This window comes from Manis javanica, chromosome 9, assembly GCF_040802235.1.
Source record: "Manis javanica isolate MJ-LG chromosome 9, MJ_LKY, whole genome shotgun sequence".
NCBI lineage: Eukaryota > Metazoa > Chordata > Mammalia > Pholidota > Manidae > Manis > Manis javanica.
In genome coordinates this window covers 75957045-75975528 of record NC_133164.1, presented here as the reverse complement: position 1 = coordinate 75975528, position 18484 = coordinate 75957045, and the positions used below count along the sequence as shown (strand labels likewise).

General features: G+C 34.5%; 1 protein-coding gene across 2 annotated transcripts in view; it reads right to left on the bottom strand.

Moving 5' to 3' along the window:
- PIEZO2 (piezo type mechanosensitive ion channel component 2) overlaps positions 1–18484 on the bottom strand; it is a 480163-nt gene that overhangs the window by 321184 nt on the left and 140495 nt on the right. For both annotated transcript variants that reach the window (XM_037001110.2, XM_037001111.2), the window contains exon 3: positions 908–1033. In XM_037001110.2, the coding sequence (XP_036857005.1) occupies positions 908–1033 (126 nt within the window). The remainder of the gene's footprint in view (positions 1–907; positions 1034–18484) is intronic.

The following is an 18484-nucleotide window of genomic DNA, read 5'->3' as shown; positions in this document are numbered from 1 at the left end:
ATATTTATGTTAATAGTCTCTGATCCACAAAGAGTTTTGATCTTTTTATTTTACAAGGAAGAATAGGGTTTACTTCATATTGTGCTTGCACTCATGAAATACCAGGAAATTTAAACCCACAAATGGCTTCCTCAAAGAAAAACTGACAATTTAAAACTTGTTTTACTCTGTCTCAAATAACTCTGGGTTTCTGTAGGTTTAACTCAAAACATGTGGATTATAGTCCATCTACTAGAAATGCTTTTGATTTTTCAAATGGCAATCACACATCCTACAAAAAGTGAAGCAGAATCTACTTGATAGCAGGTTAATTTTGGAAAGACAATGCTTCCTAGATTAAGCATATCTGTGTTGTTTTTTCAGACCATAACTTTAAAATGTAAAGTGTATAAGACATATTATTTCCCTATGAATAGTAGTTAAGATCTCCCAATTTGAAAAAGCAACTATATATGTCATTATATTTATCCCATAAAGACACCTGAAATCTTACATTATGCTTTTGAATAGGATGGAGGTCACTGTCATATCATATCATTCAATCTCTGTCCTCTTATTCCTCGTGTTAGAAGTTGTTCATTTCTTCTCTCACTGGCTATACTGTACTATAAGCTCCAGGGACTTGATGCAAGTCTGATATTTTTAGATGAAGCCCAGTGATAATTTCTTCCATACAGAAAGGGACCTAATATCTAATTTTAGTTGAAGATTCATTATTTAAGTTTCTCTCATTACCCAGGTTCTCCATGGCAGTTTCTTTATGTGTATTTATACTACATTGGATTGCCAAATGACCAAAAATTACCATGAGTTTTACAATGTAATTATTGCATAGATTTCTATGAGTATTGTGACACAGAGCTTTATTCACACATAATTTGAAAAATAAAAACTCTATGAAACTCACAATTGTAGCCAGGTCCAATACGGTGTTGAGCTTCAAGACTAGCCAACGTGATGTGAAAAATAATGTGCAGCAACAGGAATGAAAGACTGGTGAAGCACAGAGACTTTAGTAGCCGTCCTGTGTGTCCTAGGGGGTAGAAGTACAGAGATGGTGAGGGACGTCAGATGAAACACACCCACTCTGATCACTGTAGAGTTGCAAGAACAACATACTGGTGTCTAATCCATTATGTAGTCTCACTGAAAAGTATATGAAGTATAACAATTACCCTCTTAATTATTAGTCTACAGCTATAAGCTATCTTACTTCCTTTGTAAAATTATAGAATATCGACTACAAATTCAATGCAAATGAAAGATGCTTTCCTATTTATTATATGACATATCACCACAAAAATTTTATAAGAGAGTTCTGTCAACTCCAAAGGAACAAGTAACACTTATCTTATAAAAAACAGTTCCATAGAATAGGAAAAGAAGGAACGTGCCTAATCCATTTTACATAGGTAGAGTACTTTTAATTTGAAAATTAAGTAAAGTTAGAAAAAAAAAGAAATTATAAGCCTGTTTTACTTATGAACACAGACACAAATTATTTTAAAAAGGCATTTGCTAATCAACTAATTGTAGCATAGTAAAAATATAATACTAGGGTTTATTGCAGAGAAACAAGTGTGGTTTGACATTAAAAAATATGAAGTGTAAGTCACAGTCTAGTGGGCTGATATCATTTTCTTAATGGATATAGAAGACATTTTATGATGTTCAAAATTTATTTCTGATAAAAGAAAACACTCAATAAACTAGGAATAGAAGGCAACATCCTTAATTTATATGGGTAAAAGGATTTATGTCATAACTAAAGCAAACATTCTGTTTATGGTAGAATTTTAGCGATAGTCCCATTAATGTCAGAGAATGATTAAGATCACTTGATAATCTTGCCACCACTTAATAAATTACTCAGTGTATTGACCAATGTTATAGGATAAGAAAAAGAATAAATTATTAGAAATAACTAGAATTATATTCAGGTAATATGATCAAATGAAATTATTTACAGATGATACCATTAATATAGAATGCCAAACTGAATTCACAGACCAAGTATTAGAATAAATAAGAGAACTCAGAAAATGATTCAGATACACTATCACCTTACAAAAATCAATATAGTTCCTCTACATTAGCAATAATCAAATTAAAACAGGATATAAATTAAATTAGTAACCAAAACTGCATTCTGTACTAAAATGGTTTTGTCAATATACCAATTTGGCCAGCCTATAGTCCCCAGTTATTTAATCAAATGCTAATCTAGATGTTGCTGTGAATTTACAGATGTGATTTAAGTCCATAATCAACTGACTTTAAGTAAGGATATTATTAGCCTTGGTATCTGGGCAGGCCTGATTCAATCAGCTGGAAGTCCTGAAAAACAGTCTGAGGAGGGAGAAAGAGAAAGAGAAAGACAGAGATTGACGGAGGAAATTCTAACACCTGTAGACAGTAGCTGCAGACTGGGCCCATGAATTTCAACCTGTTCATGACAATGCTCTTCTCTTCCTGATAGCCTACCCCAGGGATTTCGGACTTGAATAGCCAGCTTGTATAATCAATAGTGTAAGTCACTTCCTTGTAATAAATTTTATATATATATATATATACATGTCCTATAGGTGGAACCCTGACTGATAAAAGAGTCTAAGAAGTAACTTTAACAAAGACTGCACAAGATCAAATGGGCAAAACTGCGAAACTCAACAGAAAAACACGTAAGACACCAATACATGAAGAGATACACCACATTCTAACCGAATATGATAACATCAATTTTCCCCAAATTTTGTCTATGAATTCAGTGTAATTTCAAATAAAATGCCAGTAGAAGTTTTCAGGCATTCAACAAACACCATTCAAAATATATAAGAAAAGAATTTTTGAGGAATTCAACAAACTTATTTTTAAAAAATATTTTTGGAAAAATAAATACCTATGAATTGCCAGGCCAATTTTCAAATTTGAGAAACAAGATCAAAAGTGGGTGGGTTTTGTTTGTCCTAATATGTTAAGGTATGCTATAAACCCATAAGAGAAAACAAAACCAACAGTAACTTAGATTCCTTATATGGGGGGAGGAAGGCAAATGGAATGCTATATAGTGTTCAGAGAAATAGAACTTAACAACTTAGATGAATGTGATAAATGTCAGTGTTGACCCCACATATCAAGAAGAAAAGAATAGGCCATCTAAAAAATGAAAAACTGACTCAATAAATAGGGGGAAAAATAATGCTGAATCCCTACTACAAAGGTGATTGCCAGATGAATAAAGATCTAAATTGAAAGATAAAATTCTGAAGTCAACAGATGAAAATATGGAATAATAATTTTGTGGCCCTCAATGGGGATTGCCTCTAAAACAAGACCCAAACATAAGGTCAAAAACTAAAGATGAATCTGACTGCATTAAAATTGAAGTTTCAACAAATACCACCATGAACAAAATTCATAGGTGATTAGCTGGGATATCTAAAATGTGCATGAGATTACTCTTTAGAATAGGTAAAGAACACCTGCATATCGACAAGAAGACAGGTCAACCAATAGAGAAGAGAGCGAAAAACCAAAATAAGCCTCTTAAAGGGAAAACCTGATTGGGCAATATGTTTATACAGAGAATCTACAAGCATTAGTAGAGACATTATAATTAAAGCAGAAATGGGCTAACATTTTAGAGCCATCAATTACCAAAAATTATAAAAATTCAGAATATTGAGGTTTTGTAAGAGAAACAATGTTTTGGTAGCAGTGTGAAATGGATATAGCTTTTCTGAAAGTCAGACCTTAAGCTTGCCTAAATTCTCTGACTCAGTAATCACACTCTGAGTTATAAACTCCAGAGAAATTTTTGCAACAGGTCTACAGGGCACTAGAATAATGATATTCATCACATCACTGCCTGTAGTAACAGAGAATTGTAGATATTCTAATTATTTTTATGAGTAAAGGGATGGATATGTAAAAAATGCAGTGAATATTCATCTTAAAATATTTGCAGCCATTAGGTGCCTTGTAGTAAAACATTGGACAGCACAGCTAGATCTTAAAACATACTGGGTTAAAAATAGTAAGTAACAAAATGAGACACATAACACAAAATAATCCAAGATAACACAAACATTCATAAAATAACATATGTTTAGCACAAATTTGCTTAGGCATATTTAAAGTCTCTATTAAACACATTTGAGTAGTTCTAATGGAGAGGAAGGAAATAGGAATGAGAACTGGGTATGAACAAATTAGAGTGTATCAATAAAATGAGAGCTCTTTCACTAACCCTATAATAAAATATTCTGCGAATTACAATTGTTTCAATTCTTCATCCAAAGATGCAGGAACTAGATAAACTTTCACTAGATGAACAACATTCTGGTTCTTGGCATGCCCATGGCCATGCAACTTTGGGGAATTGATGAGATAAGCCCTCAGGCCTTTGAAATTCTACAATTTAATATATAAATAAAATTCATTTATATGACCTATATACACATGGTAAATATGATATGCTTATGAATTTACATATTTATAAATGTATTTTATATTTATATAATGCTAAATATATGTAATTTTGTATTTAAATATACATGTGTAAACACACACACACAATCTTTAAGATCTAACCAGAAGTTACATTATGTCATTTAAATAAAAAACAGTATTTTAGTCATAGGAAAACCACTTCGCACAGTCTAAATGACTTGATTACTAATCTTTCAGGAAAGAAAACAGGAGTTCAAGTTAAAATATTAAAATACCATAAATAGAATATCTCTCAAATCTAAGTTCAACAAACCCACACTAGAGAGAGTGACTTCTCAGTATCCCAAGAGAAGTTACCATTAAAAGCTGTGCAGTGTTTATCTGCCAGGCAAAGTCATATCATGGGAAACCACTATCTCTTATCTCACTGTTTTCAGTGACTGTATTAATGACCTCCAATCCATGGCTGTGGCTGTTGGTTCTGCACTGCTGCCAGACTGACTCTCTCCAGGCTCTGAGCTCAGAATATTAATTTTGTACTTCTAGTGTTGACTTCAAAGCCTTCGTGTGTGCTGCTCACACTACCTAAGATGGAGGAATCCCATAAAATATCTCGGATAAAACATGTAATGAAATGCAACCTAAAGGCCTAAAAACTTTTTTTACATAAGTATATAACTAAAATGTGTATTTCATCCTAAAGTGCATTTTCTTTATATTTTCTAACTTTTGATATAATAGTTTTGGTATATAGTCAGTTACTTAAATAAAAACATAGTTTGATGAAAATGGGTAGAGGACCTAAATAGACATTTTTGCAAAGCAGACATACATACAGATGGCCAACAGACACAAGAAAAGCTGCTTCACATCACTAATCATCAGGGAAATGCACATCAAAACTATAATGAGATAATCACCTCACACCAGTCAGAATGGCTACTATCCAAAGGACAAGAAATATTGGTGAGGATGTGGAGAAAAGGGAATCCTCCTACACCTGACCTCTCACATTTGGTAAGAATGTAAATTGGTACAGCCATATGGAAAACAGTATGGAGGTTTCTCAAAAAACTTAATGAAGAAATACCAGATGATCCAGCAATTTCACTTGTAGGAATTTACCCCCTAAAAACAAAATCACAAATATGAAAAGACATGTTCACTCCTTTTTATTACAATAGCCACAACATGGAAGCAACCTAGCTATCCATCAATAGATGAATGGATAAAGATGTGGTATATATATATATATATATATATATATATATATATATATATATATATATATATACATACAGTGGAATATTACTCAGCCATAAAAAAGAATGAAATCTTGCCATTTTTGACAACATGGATGGACCTAGAGGATACTATGCTAAATGAAATAAGTCAGAGAAAGACAAATACCATATGAATTCACTTATATGTGGAATCTAAAAAACAAAACAAGTTAAATAGAAACATAATCCTAGACTTAGAAAATAGACTGCTGGTTGCCATGAGGGAGTTAGTGAGGGACTGGGTGAAAAAGGTGAAGGGGATAAAAGGGCACAAACTTCTAATTATAAATAAATTAGTCATGGGGATAAAGTATGGCATAGGAAATACGGTAAAAATATTGTAGTATCTTCATCTGAAGATAGATGGTAACTGCAACTGATGGTGAGCATTTAGTAATACATATAATTGTTTAATTAGTATGTTGTATACCTGAAACCAATATAATATTGTACATCAATTATTCTTAACTTCTTTAAAATCAGAAAATAAAATAAAATTAAAAGTTTAAAATAAATTTAAATGGAAGACAAGGAATTTAGTCTTTAACTTGTTTTCTATCTTACTGTAGTTTTTATTGTTATTACTACAGACAACTAAGGATTAATGCACAAAGAGAATTTTCTCAAGATCAGTCAAATAATATATAATTATGGAATATAAACAATTAGGTTATACTTGTCAAGTATTCCACTAAAGTAACATGTATTTCATATATATAATACATATATATGTTATATATTATATATATATATTTTACTTCATACATGTGCATATATGAAGTAAAATTCACATAACATAAAACTATTATAAAATGACAAATTCAGTGGCATTTAGTACATTCATGATGTTGTGTAGCCATTGCTTCTATCTACTTCCAAAACATTTCATCACCCCAAAGGCACCCATTAAGCAGTCACTCTGTTTTCTCTTCTCCTCACCCTTGGAATCTATAGACCAGCTTTCCATCTCTATGTATATTTCATGTAAATATCGTATACAAGGTATTTTGTGTCTGGCTTCTTTTTACGTAGCATAATGTTCTCAAGGTTCATTCACATTGTAGCATGTGTCAGTACTTCATTCTTTTAATGGCTGAATATTATTCCATTTCATGAGTGAACATTTGTTCACTTACTCGTATTGATGGATATTTAGATTGTATACAGCTCTTGGCTACTATGAATAGTGCTGGTATGAACATATATGTACATGTGCTGCTAGACTAACTTTTTCAATTGTTTTATGTACATACCTAGGAGTTGAATGTACATACCCTGGGGTCATAAGGTAATTACAAGTTTAGCTTTTTGAGGAGCAGCCAAACTATTTTCCATAGCAGGTAGACCATTTTACATTCCTACCAGACAAGTACAAGGGCTCCATTTCTCAACATCTCAGCCAGCACTTGTTATTTTCTGATTTTTAAATTATTTATAATTGTTATCCTAGTGGATATCAAATTTATTTCATTGTGGTTTTGATTTGCATTTTCCAATTAACTAACAATGTTGAACATCTTTTCATGTGCCTGCTGGCAATCTACAACAAGATAGTGAAGACACTCAGTTCTATTTTTTTGGTCTATATTTCTAACCTCATGGAAATACCACAGTGTTTTAATTACTGTAGCTTTGCACAATTAAAATCAGGAAATAGAAGTGCTGAGTGCTACAACTTCATTTTTCTTTTTTCAACACTGGTTTGGCTATTTGGAATGCTTTACAATTCCGTATGAACTTGAGGATTAGCTTTTTTACTTTTGCAAAAAAGGCCACTGAAATTTTAATAGGGATTGCATTGCATCTACAGATTGTTTGGAGAAGTATGACATCTTAACAATATTAAATCTTCCAATCCATAGGCATAAGATGTCTTTCCATTTATTGAAATCTTTAATTTTTGCCAATATAGTTAATATTTTCCCTGCACATTGAAGTGTTAAGTTTATTCCTAGGTATTTTTTTGTTCAGGGTGCTAATGTAAACAGAACTGTTTTCTTAATTTTGTCTACAGATTGTTCCTTGCCCACGCACAGAAACTGGTTTTTGTGTGTTGATCTTGTACCGTGCAATTTGCTGAATTCATTTTTTACATCTAGTAATATTTTTATGGATTCTTTGGGGATATATATATATATATATATATGTATAGGAACATGCCATCTGCAAATAGGGATAGTTTTACTTTTTCCTTCCTGATTTGGTGTTCTCTTTGTTTTTCTGGCCTAATTTCTGTGGCCAGAACTTGATGTACAATGTTGAGTACAGTGGTAAAAGCACATGTATTAATTTGCTAGGACTGCCATAACAAAGTATGACAACTGGGGGGCTTAAACCACAGAAACATTTTTTCTCACATTTCTGGAGCCAAGGCATCCAAGTTCGATGTCAGCAGGTTTGGTTTCTTCTGAGGTTTCCTCTCCTTGGCTTGTAGATGGCCACCTTCTTGTTGGGTCCCCACATGAACTTTTCTCTGTGCATCCTTAGAATCTCTTCATGTGTCCAAATTTCCATTTTTATAACACAGGACAGACTGAATTAGGACCCATTCTAATGGCCTCATATTACTTAATCACTTCCTTAAAGGCTCAATCTCTAAATACATTCTGAAGTGCTGGGGGTTAGGGTTTCAACACATGAATTTTGGGATAATACAGTTCAGCCTGTAACAGTGCACATCCTAGTCTTGTTTCTGATCCTACAGGGAAAGCATTCAGGTCTTTCACCATTGAATATGATGCTAGCTGTGGGTTTTCCATATATGTCCTTTGTGATGGTGAGACGTTCCCTTCTATTCATACTTTTCTGAGTGTTTTTATTGGTGGAAATGTGGTGGATTTTATCAAATGTTATTTCTGGGTCATTTGAGATGATCATGGGTTTTTTTCTCCTTTTGTTCTATTTCTGTGGTGTGTTACATTGATTAACTTTCTTATGTTGAACCACCTTTGCATGCTAGGATAAATCCACTTGGTCACAGTACATAATCCTTTAAATATGCTGTTGGATTTGATTTGCTAGTGTTTTGTTGAGGACTTTTGCATCTATATTCATAAGGGATACTATACTGTCTACGAATATTTTTTTCCTTGTGTTTGTGGCTTTGTTATCAGGGTAATATTGTTTTCACAGAATGAGTTAGGAAGTATTCCCTCCTTCTATTTTTGGGAAAAGTTTGAAAAATATTAATGTTAACTTTTCTTCAAATATTTGGTAGATTTAGCAATAAAGCTATTTGGTATAAGACTTTTCTTTGTTAAGAGTTTGTTGATTACTTACTCTTTACTTTTACAGGTCTTTTCATCTTTTCTATTTCTTTTTGTGTCAGTTTTGGTAATTTGTGGATTTCTAGAAAGTTCTCTATTTCATTTAGGTTATCTAATATTTTTATAGTATTCACATATAATTATTTTAAATCTGTAAGGTTGATAGTATTGTCTGCACTTTAAGTCTGGAAGGTTGTTAATATTGCCACCACTTATTACTGCTGATTTTATCATTAACATCTTTTCTCATTTTTGATATATAAGTTTAGCTAAAAGTTTTGGTTTTGTTGATTCTATTGTTTTTCTATTCTCTACTTCATTTAGCTCTGCTCTAACCTTTGTTATTTTCTCCCTCCTATTAGCTTTGTGTTTAATTTGCTCTTGTTTTTCTAGTTCCATAAGATATAAATCTGGATTATTGATCTGAGATCCTCCTTTTTTAAAATAGAGTTACTCACAGCTATATATTTCCCTCTAAGTACTGCTTTTGCTGCATCCAATAAATTTTGGTATGTTGTATTTTTGTTCCCATCTGTCTCTAATTTCACATGTAATTATCTCTTTGACCTGATGGTGTTTAAATATGAATAGTTTAATTTCTGCTTATCTGCATATCTGAGAATTTTCCACTTTTCTTTTGTTATTAATTTCTAGCTTCATTCTAGTTTGAGAAGATAATTTGTATGATTTTCAGTCTTTTTAAATTTCCTGAGACTTGTTTTGGGCTACTGTATGTACAATATATCATGTTCCAAGTAAACTTGAGAAGAGTTTGTATTCACTTATTGTTGAGTGTGTGTTCCACATATCAGTTAAGTCTAGTTGTTTTATAGTATTGTTCAAGTCTTTTTATTCCTTATTGCTCCTCTGTCTAGATGTTTTTTCCAGTATTGAAAGTGGACTACAGAAGTATCCAATTATTACTGTAGAATGATTTCTTCCTTCAAGTCTGCCAATGTTTGATTCATATATTTTTGGGCTTTGTTGTTTGGTGAGTATATGTTCATAATTGTTATATCTTTTTTATGAATTGACCTTTTATCTATATATAAAGTGCTCTTTGGAACAGTTTTGATTTAAAGTATATTGTGTCTAATATTAATTTAGCTTACTTAGCACTTTTTGTTATTCATTTGCATGGAATATCTCTTATTTCCATCCACATTCAACCAACTTTGTCTTCAGATTTTAAGTGAGTCTCCTTCAGACAACATAAAATTGAATCTTGTTTTATTATCCATTCTGCTATCTTTCTCTTTCATTGTAGATTTTAATCTATTTATACTAAAAGAATTACTGATAAGGATATACCTCTGTTTTTTCTGTATGTTTTATATCATTTTTGTTCCTCATTTCCTCTATTACTTCTTTCTTTTATGAAGAAAATGATTTTTGTAGCATACCATTTTGATTTCTTATTCAGTTTCTTTTATTTCTTTTTAGATTTTTTTTAGTAGTTGTTAGGGATTGAAATTAATATCCTGAATTCACAATTTTTTAAAATTGATAACTTAGCTTCAATATTATACAAAATTCGCTTCCATTTTGTATAGAAACTTTATCCCCATTTACATGGTTACATACCAAGATTTTCTCTTTTTCTTTGTCTTTTCACAAATTGATTATTTTGAGTCTTATATTGGATCTCTTTATTTTATCCTCTTCATAGCCATTGAGCTTCTCAAATGTGTAGATTTGTTATTTTTTGAACTTGTTAAGTTTTTGGACAGTGTTTCTTCAAATATTCTTTCTGGCACTGTAATTCCTTCTTCTCTTTCTGGGACTTCCATTTTGCATGATGCTTCAGGATGTCCAAGAATTCTCTTAGGTTGTGTTCATTTTTCTTCTTTTTTTCCTCATCTGCTCTCACTGGATAATTTCAACTGACCTATCTCAAGTACATTAACTCTTTATTCTACCTACTCAAATTGCCATTGGAACTCTCTAGTGAGTTTTTCATTTCAGTCATTATACACCAGTTCCAGAATTTTTGTTTGATTACCTTTTACAATTTCTGCTTCTTTATTGATTTCCCCTATTTGTTGAGAGGTTGTTCTTTTTTTTAGCTCTTTTTTCATGGCTTCCTTTAGCTCTTTGAACATATTCAGAGCAGGTGATTTAAAGTCTTTGTCTAACAACTTCAGTGTCTTTGTTTCCTCAGGGAGATTTTCTATTAATTCTGTAAATAGGCCATATGCTCTTGTTTGTTTTCATGCTTTATCATTTTACACTGAAAACTAGACTATGAATATTATCATGTGGTATCTCTGGAAATCAGATTTATTCACCTTAGAATTTGTTTTTGTTGATTACTGTAGGCTGTAGCTGTTCTTTGTTTAGTGACTTCTCCAAACTGTTTTTTGAAATATGCATCTTTTTTCATGTGTTGTCTCTAAAGTCCATTACTTTATCTTGTATTCCTCTAGAGTTTACACAGAGATTTACTTCAATGCCAGAGGGGAGAGAGAGCAAGATAGTTAGCAAGAGAGAACAGAGCAAGGGATGGGGAGGGAAGGAGGAGTAGGGACTCTGTATAACTCTGCCTTAGCCTTCCTTCCTACTTGCATGCTAGAGGGCTTCTCTGGTCTTTCCAGAGTATGTATCCTGACCTGGGCATACTCATATGATTTTCTATATTCCCTAGTATACATGTGGGCTTTTGGATGCTATAATTTCTCAAAGAAACTCTCTCCTCACCCTCTCAAGTTTTCAGTACTTGATTGTTTGCCTTGACTGTAATTTTTTGCAACAGGAAGCTGAGTGGTTGATTTCTTACAAGCTTTCTGAGTAATGCCTGCCCCTATCTTTGAATTCCAAATTAGGTAAAACAAGTGCCTTGCATCAACCTTTCAGGCAGCCCCCAGGCATAGTAGAACAGACAAACACAATCCTTTGAGAATGAAATCTGCTCTCTTCCTTCTGGAACCAGGGATTAGGGCCCTACACTTGGAATGATAGCTGCTGTCTTCAAGTCTGCCAACACACTGGAGATGGGCAGGAGCAAAAGCAAATAAAAATACCCAAACTATATCCTGTCATTATTAAGTTGCCTTCTTCTTGATTCATCATTTCCTTGGTCATTGTAAATCTTTGACTGTTTTCTAGAGCTCTGAAAAAGTTTTCTGTTTTTTCTTGATTTTTAAATATTTCTCCTAGGGAAAAACCCTGGTTGCTACCTACCCTGCCTTTTTCACTGACATCCTCTTTCAGTTTCAAAATATTTTTTATTCCAACTTCTGGTGTTTGCTTCTAGTGTGCACATATATTGCATATATATATGGTGGGCATATATATTCTTTCAAAGTAATTGAATAGGAGATAATTATGCATTCATCTAAATTACTTTAAGTAAATCTAACTTAAGTAATCATAGGCCATTACAAATATCTTACTCTAGTCCCATAACTTCCTGTTAACTAATAATAAGACTGGATTACTTATAGCATCATCAAATATATACTCTTTCAAAACCTAAAAAGGCCCATCCTCACCCACCATTCTATCTCTCTGATCAGAGGACCTGGGGAAAGGCGTCCCAAGAGCTAAAGACTAAAGCAAGAAGGAAGCCAGAAGTAGGGATCCTGTTAATTATGTTATAAACCAATACAAGTCCTGACCCCTAAATTATCCATGCGTGGAACAGACTCAGGGAGCTTTGAGAATTGAACTGTGATATAAAGAACCACTCAAGTCCCAGACTGATCCCTGAGCAGTGCTTGTGGAACCCACTAGAAACCCAAATAGAAAAATAGAGGTTTTGGGAACTGAATTGACATTGGAACCACCACCCACTGAAAGTGAGACAAAGCTTGGGACCTGAAACTGACCCAACTGACCACCTGCTAAAACAGAGACACAAGGGAAAAAAATCAACATTCTCCAGAAGATTTTAACATGATCCGATGTTTCATAACGTAATATTCAAAGTAACCAGGATATAATACCAAATTATTGGACATACAAAGCACCAGGAAAATCTGACCAATTCTCAGGAGAAAAGACAATAAAGCCAACCTTGAAATTACCCACATGCTGGAATTATTCCAAAATGACTTTAAAACAGCCATTACAATCCTACAGCTTGGGGGTAAAGGTAAACAATCTTGAATAAATGGAAAGATCAAGGTTGTCAGCAGAGAAATAAAAAGTACAAAAAACAAAATGAAATAAATATGTAAAAATTTTAGAACTATAAAAAGAAATCTGAAATTTAAGATTCACTTGATGTACTCCAAAGTAGAATAGAGATGACAAACAAATGACTCAGTAACCTTGAAAGGATTAATAAAAGTCATCCAATATGAATAACAGAGAGTACCAGATTGAAAGAAAAATCCTCAGGGACTTCAGGATCACAAAATGTGTCATTTGAGTCATTTCTGTCATTAGAGTTATTGAAGGAGAGACTGGTGCAGAAAAAAAATTTGGATAGAAGATAAAAATTCACCAAATTTGATGCAGACATAATTGATACATTCAATATGCTTCTCCAACCCTCAATAAAATGAACTCAAAGATACCACTTCCAGGCACATAGTAGCAAACCTGCTGGAAACCTACAGTGAAGAAAAACTGAAAGCAGCTAGAGAAAAATGTCACATTACATACAAAGGGACAACAATTTGAATTACCACATATTTTTCCTGACAAACCATGAAGACCAGAACACAGTTGAACATCTTTAGAGTTATGAAAGAATCATGAACTGAGATATATCCTGTGAAAATGTCCTTCTAGAATGAAGGCAGAAAGAACACATTGTCCAATGAAGGAAAATTAAGAGTATCTGTCATTGGGGGATTTGCTCTAAAAGAAATGCCCAGGTAGGGTCTTCAGTCTGAAGGGAAATGGTACCAAAGAAAAACTTGGAACTTTAGTCATACAGAAGAGCAACAGAAATGGATAAAAATATATTTGTTTTCACACACACACACACGCTCCTGATTAGAGCCATGTTCCAATTAATTCATGGCATTTCTAGAAACAATCTCCATTTTTCTGGTTTTGGAAATATTTTGTACATACAGGAATAACTGAGGGTATTATGTTGCCCATGTGTTTTGAGTAGTCACTCTTATTTATACAAGAAATATGAACTACCCAATGATATGTCACCTAATAAATAACCATTCTTAATTAGAAACATATGAAAATGGAGCATATATTTAAAATATAAAAAATATATATGCTAACTTCAAGGTGCTTTGCAAAAGTAATCCACATAGCAGATTCATAAAATGGGCAAATTGTGTTCAGAATGACAGGGTACCAAACTGTGTATTTATATATTCTTTTTCTCTGATTATTAGAATGCTAATGCAGAAGAAATAAATAACAAGAACATACAGCTTTTTTCCAATAAATTTTAACTTGGGTTTTTTTCATAGATTTTGTTTATTTGTCATATATTTCCTCAAATAGAGCTTTAAAAAAAAGGACTATTGTCACTTCATAGATTTCATTGAGGAACATAGGTATAAATCCCCATAGGGATTTAAACATAGCTATAAATCTAACATAGGTATAATCATTTATTATACTTCTGAAAGTAGTTCAGAGTCTATTGTTCTAGACAATTCTCTAGCTTCCAAGTGATTTGAAATATGACACACCAGTGTGAAAGATCCACAGTTCTTAGCCATTATTTGTAAGTTAATTTTTGAAATTTTCCACTTAAGAAGCAATGCATTCCAAAATCCTAGAAATTCTTAAAGGAGAGCTCTGAGCCTTGTGGTAATTTTCTTTCTGGTAAAAATGAACCAGGACGTAGTTTCATTATGTGGGTTTAAAGAAAAGTTAATGAACTGAATGCAAATTATGCATAAAGACAGAGCTTTAAGAGTTCTATATATATTTCAAAGTCTTCTTCAACCTACCCCCAAGGATTTTTATTAGCTGTTTACAACTTAATTAGAGAGACCTAGAGTACAAGTACCACGTAGCCAATGTATATGGCATTTAGAAAAAAATAGCTTGGAAAGAATGTATTTATATTTAGAGGATTTTCTACCATCCTCCAAATAGAACAAATGAGAAGAAAACTGATAAATTTAACTGAGGTTTTTCTTTTAAATTCAAAATGAAGTTAACTTTAGATACCTATTACCTGGAAAGTGTGTACTGAGACTTCAAAACAAACTAAGCAGTCAGGCTTTTAGGTTGAGTGTATGAAGTTGCTAGTACTAACCATTTGACTTACAAGAATGTCCATTTTATATTTATCAAACTAATACAAATGGATGGAGAAATACACATCTACTACATATTCTATTTTTCTTTCCATTTATTCAGACAAAGCTAGAGGTTGTCAGGTAGCACTCCCCAAAACTCTTTTTTGCTAAAAGTAGTGAATCCCAGAGAGGCTTTCCTGGAACACTACAAAAGCCAGTGGAAGAATGAATGACAAGATCATTCCCCAGAGTTCTTCCCACCTTCACAAGGTGGACTTCCACTGTACGTCTCCAAGTGGGACTTGGAATTCCCTACCACATCACACCTCTTAATTCTACCATGCAAAAGCTCAATTTTCTACTTACAATATTTTTATTAACATACTGTGGGAACAAAAAAATATTGTTTTGGCCTTCTTCTTTCCCATTTGGATCTATCATTTATTACCCTGGCTTTATGTGCTATTTTTAATAGCTTTTAAAGTATTGTTATTTCTTCTAAAAGGTTCTCCACAATGAAGCTGATATTATCAGAGAGAAAAATGGTGCTCTGGGCATTATAGGGCATCATAGTTAAGGGGTAAAGGAAGAGGACATGAAGCTGCCACCAGCATTACAAGCATCCACTCCATCCCTCCATCTCATGCCCAGGTCTCATCTCTCCCACAACATCTCTCCTCACCACTTTGACCCAAAGGGACCTCTTTCTGATAATGTCTGTATCTGACACTTTGGGATATATACCTTGTAAAGTCAGTGGCTGTCCTAGGTTGTGTTACCAGAAAGCAGACTCAGACTGAGGCTTCCCAGTGTGCAGGAAGATGTGGGGAGGGCTTCCAGCAATGGCAATGTTGAGGCCAGCAGGGAGGGAGGCAGAGCTGAGCCATGGGAGAAACTGGACTGGGATATGATGTCAGGAGGCCCCTAGCCTGCCCTTGGGGAGCTTTGGAAATAGGCTGGCCCCTCAGAGTTGCCTAGAATGGAGGCAAGGAGGCTAAGCCCTTGTACCCTATGCCCCCCATCACTGACCAGAAATTGGATGTGGGCTGTCCCTGGGATGAGTGTTACTTGGGCAAGGCAGTATCCTACATGTTAAGACAATTATTGCTGTGAGCAGTCATGAGTCAACACTCCAGGAACCTGGGGAAATAGTGTCAAAGCCATGGAAGGAGATTGGTGTGGCACCTCATAGAGACCTAGGTCACCTTGTTCTAGATACTTATTGTCCTCAGAGCATAAGCACCCTGAAGGCAGGGAATGCCTCTAGCATAATGTCTCAAGCTTAGCAGCTACCTCATGGCTAAATATATGTAGGGCAGGAAGCATGACTGCATGAAGCAACAGGACCTTTTAACTCCAGAAACACTGGGGACCTGGAACTTTTAGATGATACTATAGTTCTTACTTTTAGATATCTGCTTTGCTCTAAACATATAGAAGTGACAAGTAAAATATAAAGCAGATCACCAGAAAGACAGAACCAGATACCAGCATAATATAAATATATCTGAAGGTCAGAAATAGAAAAGAAATGCAAAGTTCTTCATAGGCTGGACTTGAAGTAGGCAATGGAAATCAAAGTTGGCTTCATGGCAAGCATTTAATTACATGTTTAGTATAAGCAAGGAGGTCATCATTAGGAATGTTGATAAAAACAAGTGTTTGGGTTACAGATTGCCAGATTTTAAAAGAGTGCTGGGAAGAATCTGCTCCTGACCACCTTATGATTTACACTTTACAAGTGGCTGTATGCTTAGTGACATACCAATGAAGCCCAAATCCCCAACATCAGTACGGGATATATCTCTAATTCTCCACTAGGGTCCCCTGGGTTCAGGTGGGAGATACTCTGACCAAGGAAAATTTCAGTTGTTCAATATGAGTAAACAAACCACAATTCAAAACACATGAAGAAAAACAAATTCACCAAAGGTAAAATGAAAAATTATGAAACATACTGAAAATAACTTAACACCAAGTTACTTAGGATCCTTAGGAAGTTCAATTAAATCCTGAAATGTGAACAAGAAATTATTTTTTAAAAAGAATGAAGTGAAATATATGACACAGTAAAAAAAGCAACCAAATGTCTTAGAAATTTAAAATGTAGTCATTTAGTTCAACAGATCAATACATAAGCTAATAGGTAAACCCTATTGGATAGAATTGGATGACAATACTGAGGAGTTCATTCAGCACAAAGTAACAAAGAAAATATAAAACACTAGTGAACAGATATGGGGGATGGACTGAAAGGATTCAACATATGTTAGGAATTCCAGAAGAGCAGCAGAAAAAGTGGAAGAAATGTTTGATGAATTGTCTTCCATTTATTTATTATTTAATTTATTCATGAAACAATAGTTTTACAAGGGTGGAGCCAAGATGGCGGCATGAGTAGGACAGTGGGAACCTCCTTCCAAAAACATATATATTTTTGAAAATACAACAAATACAACTATCCCTAAAAGAGAGACCAGAAGACACAGGACAACAGCCAGACTACATCCACATCTGTGAGAACCCAGTACCTGGTGAAAGGGGTAACATACAAGCCGCAGCCCGGCAGGACCCGAGGCCCCTCACCCCAGCTCCCTGCAGGAGGAAAGGAGTCAGAGCGGGGAGGGAGAGGGATCCCGGGACTGCTAAACACCCAGTCCCAGCCATCCACACCAGAGCGCAGACACACAGTGTGTGCATGGGGTGCTGGAAACTAGGGAAGAAGGACAGTAAGATCTGTGAGCAGGTCCTGGACAAAGAAAACCAAGTGTTTTTGAAAGTCTTAAAGGGACAGGGACCCCACAACTGGACGGAAATTCCAGGGAATTTCCACAGCTGGAAATTCCAGGGAACTCCGGGTACACTAACCCCCTGGGCAACAGCTCTGAGACCCCGCATGGAAGTAAACAGCCAAACAGCCCCCCATCCATTACCCCTCCAGGGCCCTGCCACAGCAGAGCTGCAGCCTGAGGCTGGTCATGCCTACAGCAAGTGAGCTTCCTCCATACCCGCCGGGCAAGATACAGAGACCCAATCTACACACAAGCCACTAGGAGTCACAGTTGTCCCAGTAAAGAAAAGCCAGGAGCAAGTGGAAAGTCTTGACTTTCCCAGCTGACAGATGAGTCAATAGAGCACCACAGCACCTATCAACACGAAAAGGCAAAAAAATTTGATCCAGACAAGACTAACCCAGACAGCTTCGACATCTTCTACATCTTCCCCTGAGAAGGAACCTGGGGAGATAGATTTAACCAATCTTCCTGAAAAAGAATTCAAAACAAAAGTCATAACCATGTTGATGGACTTGCAG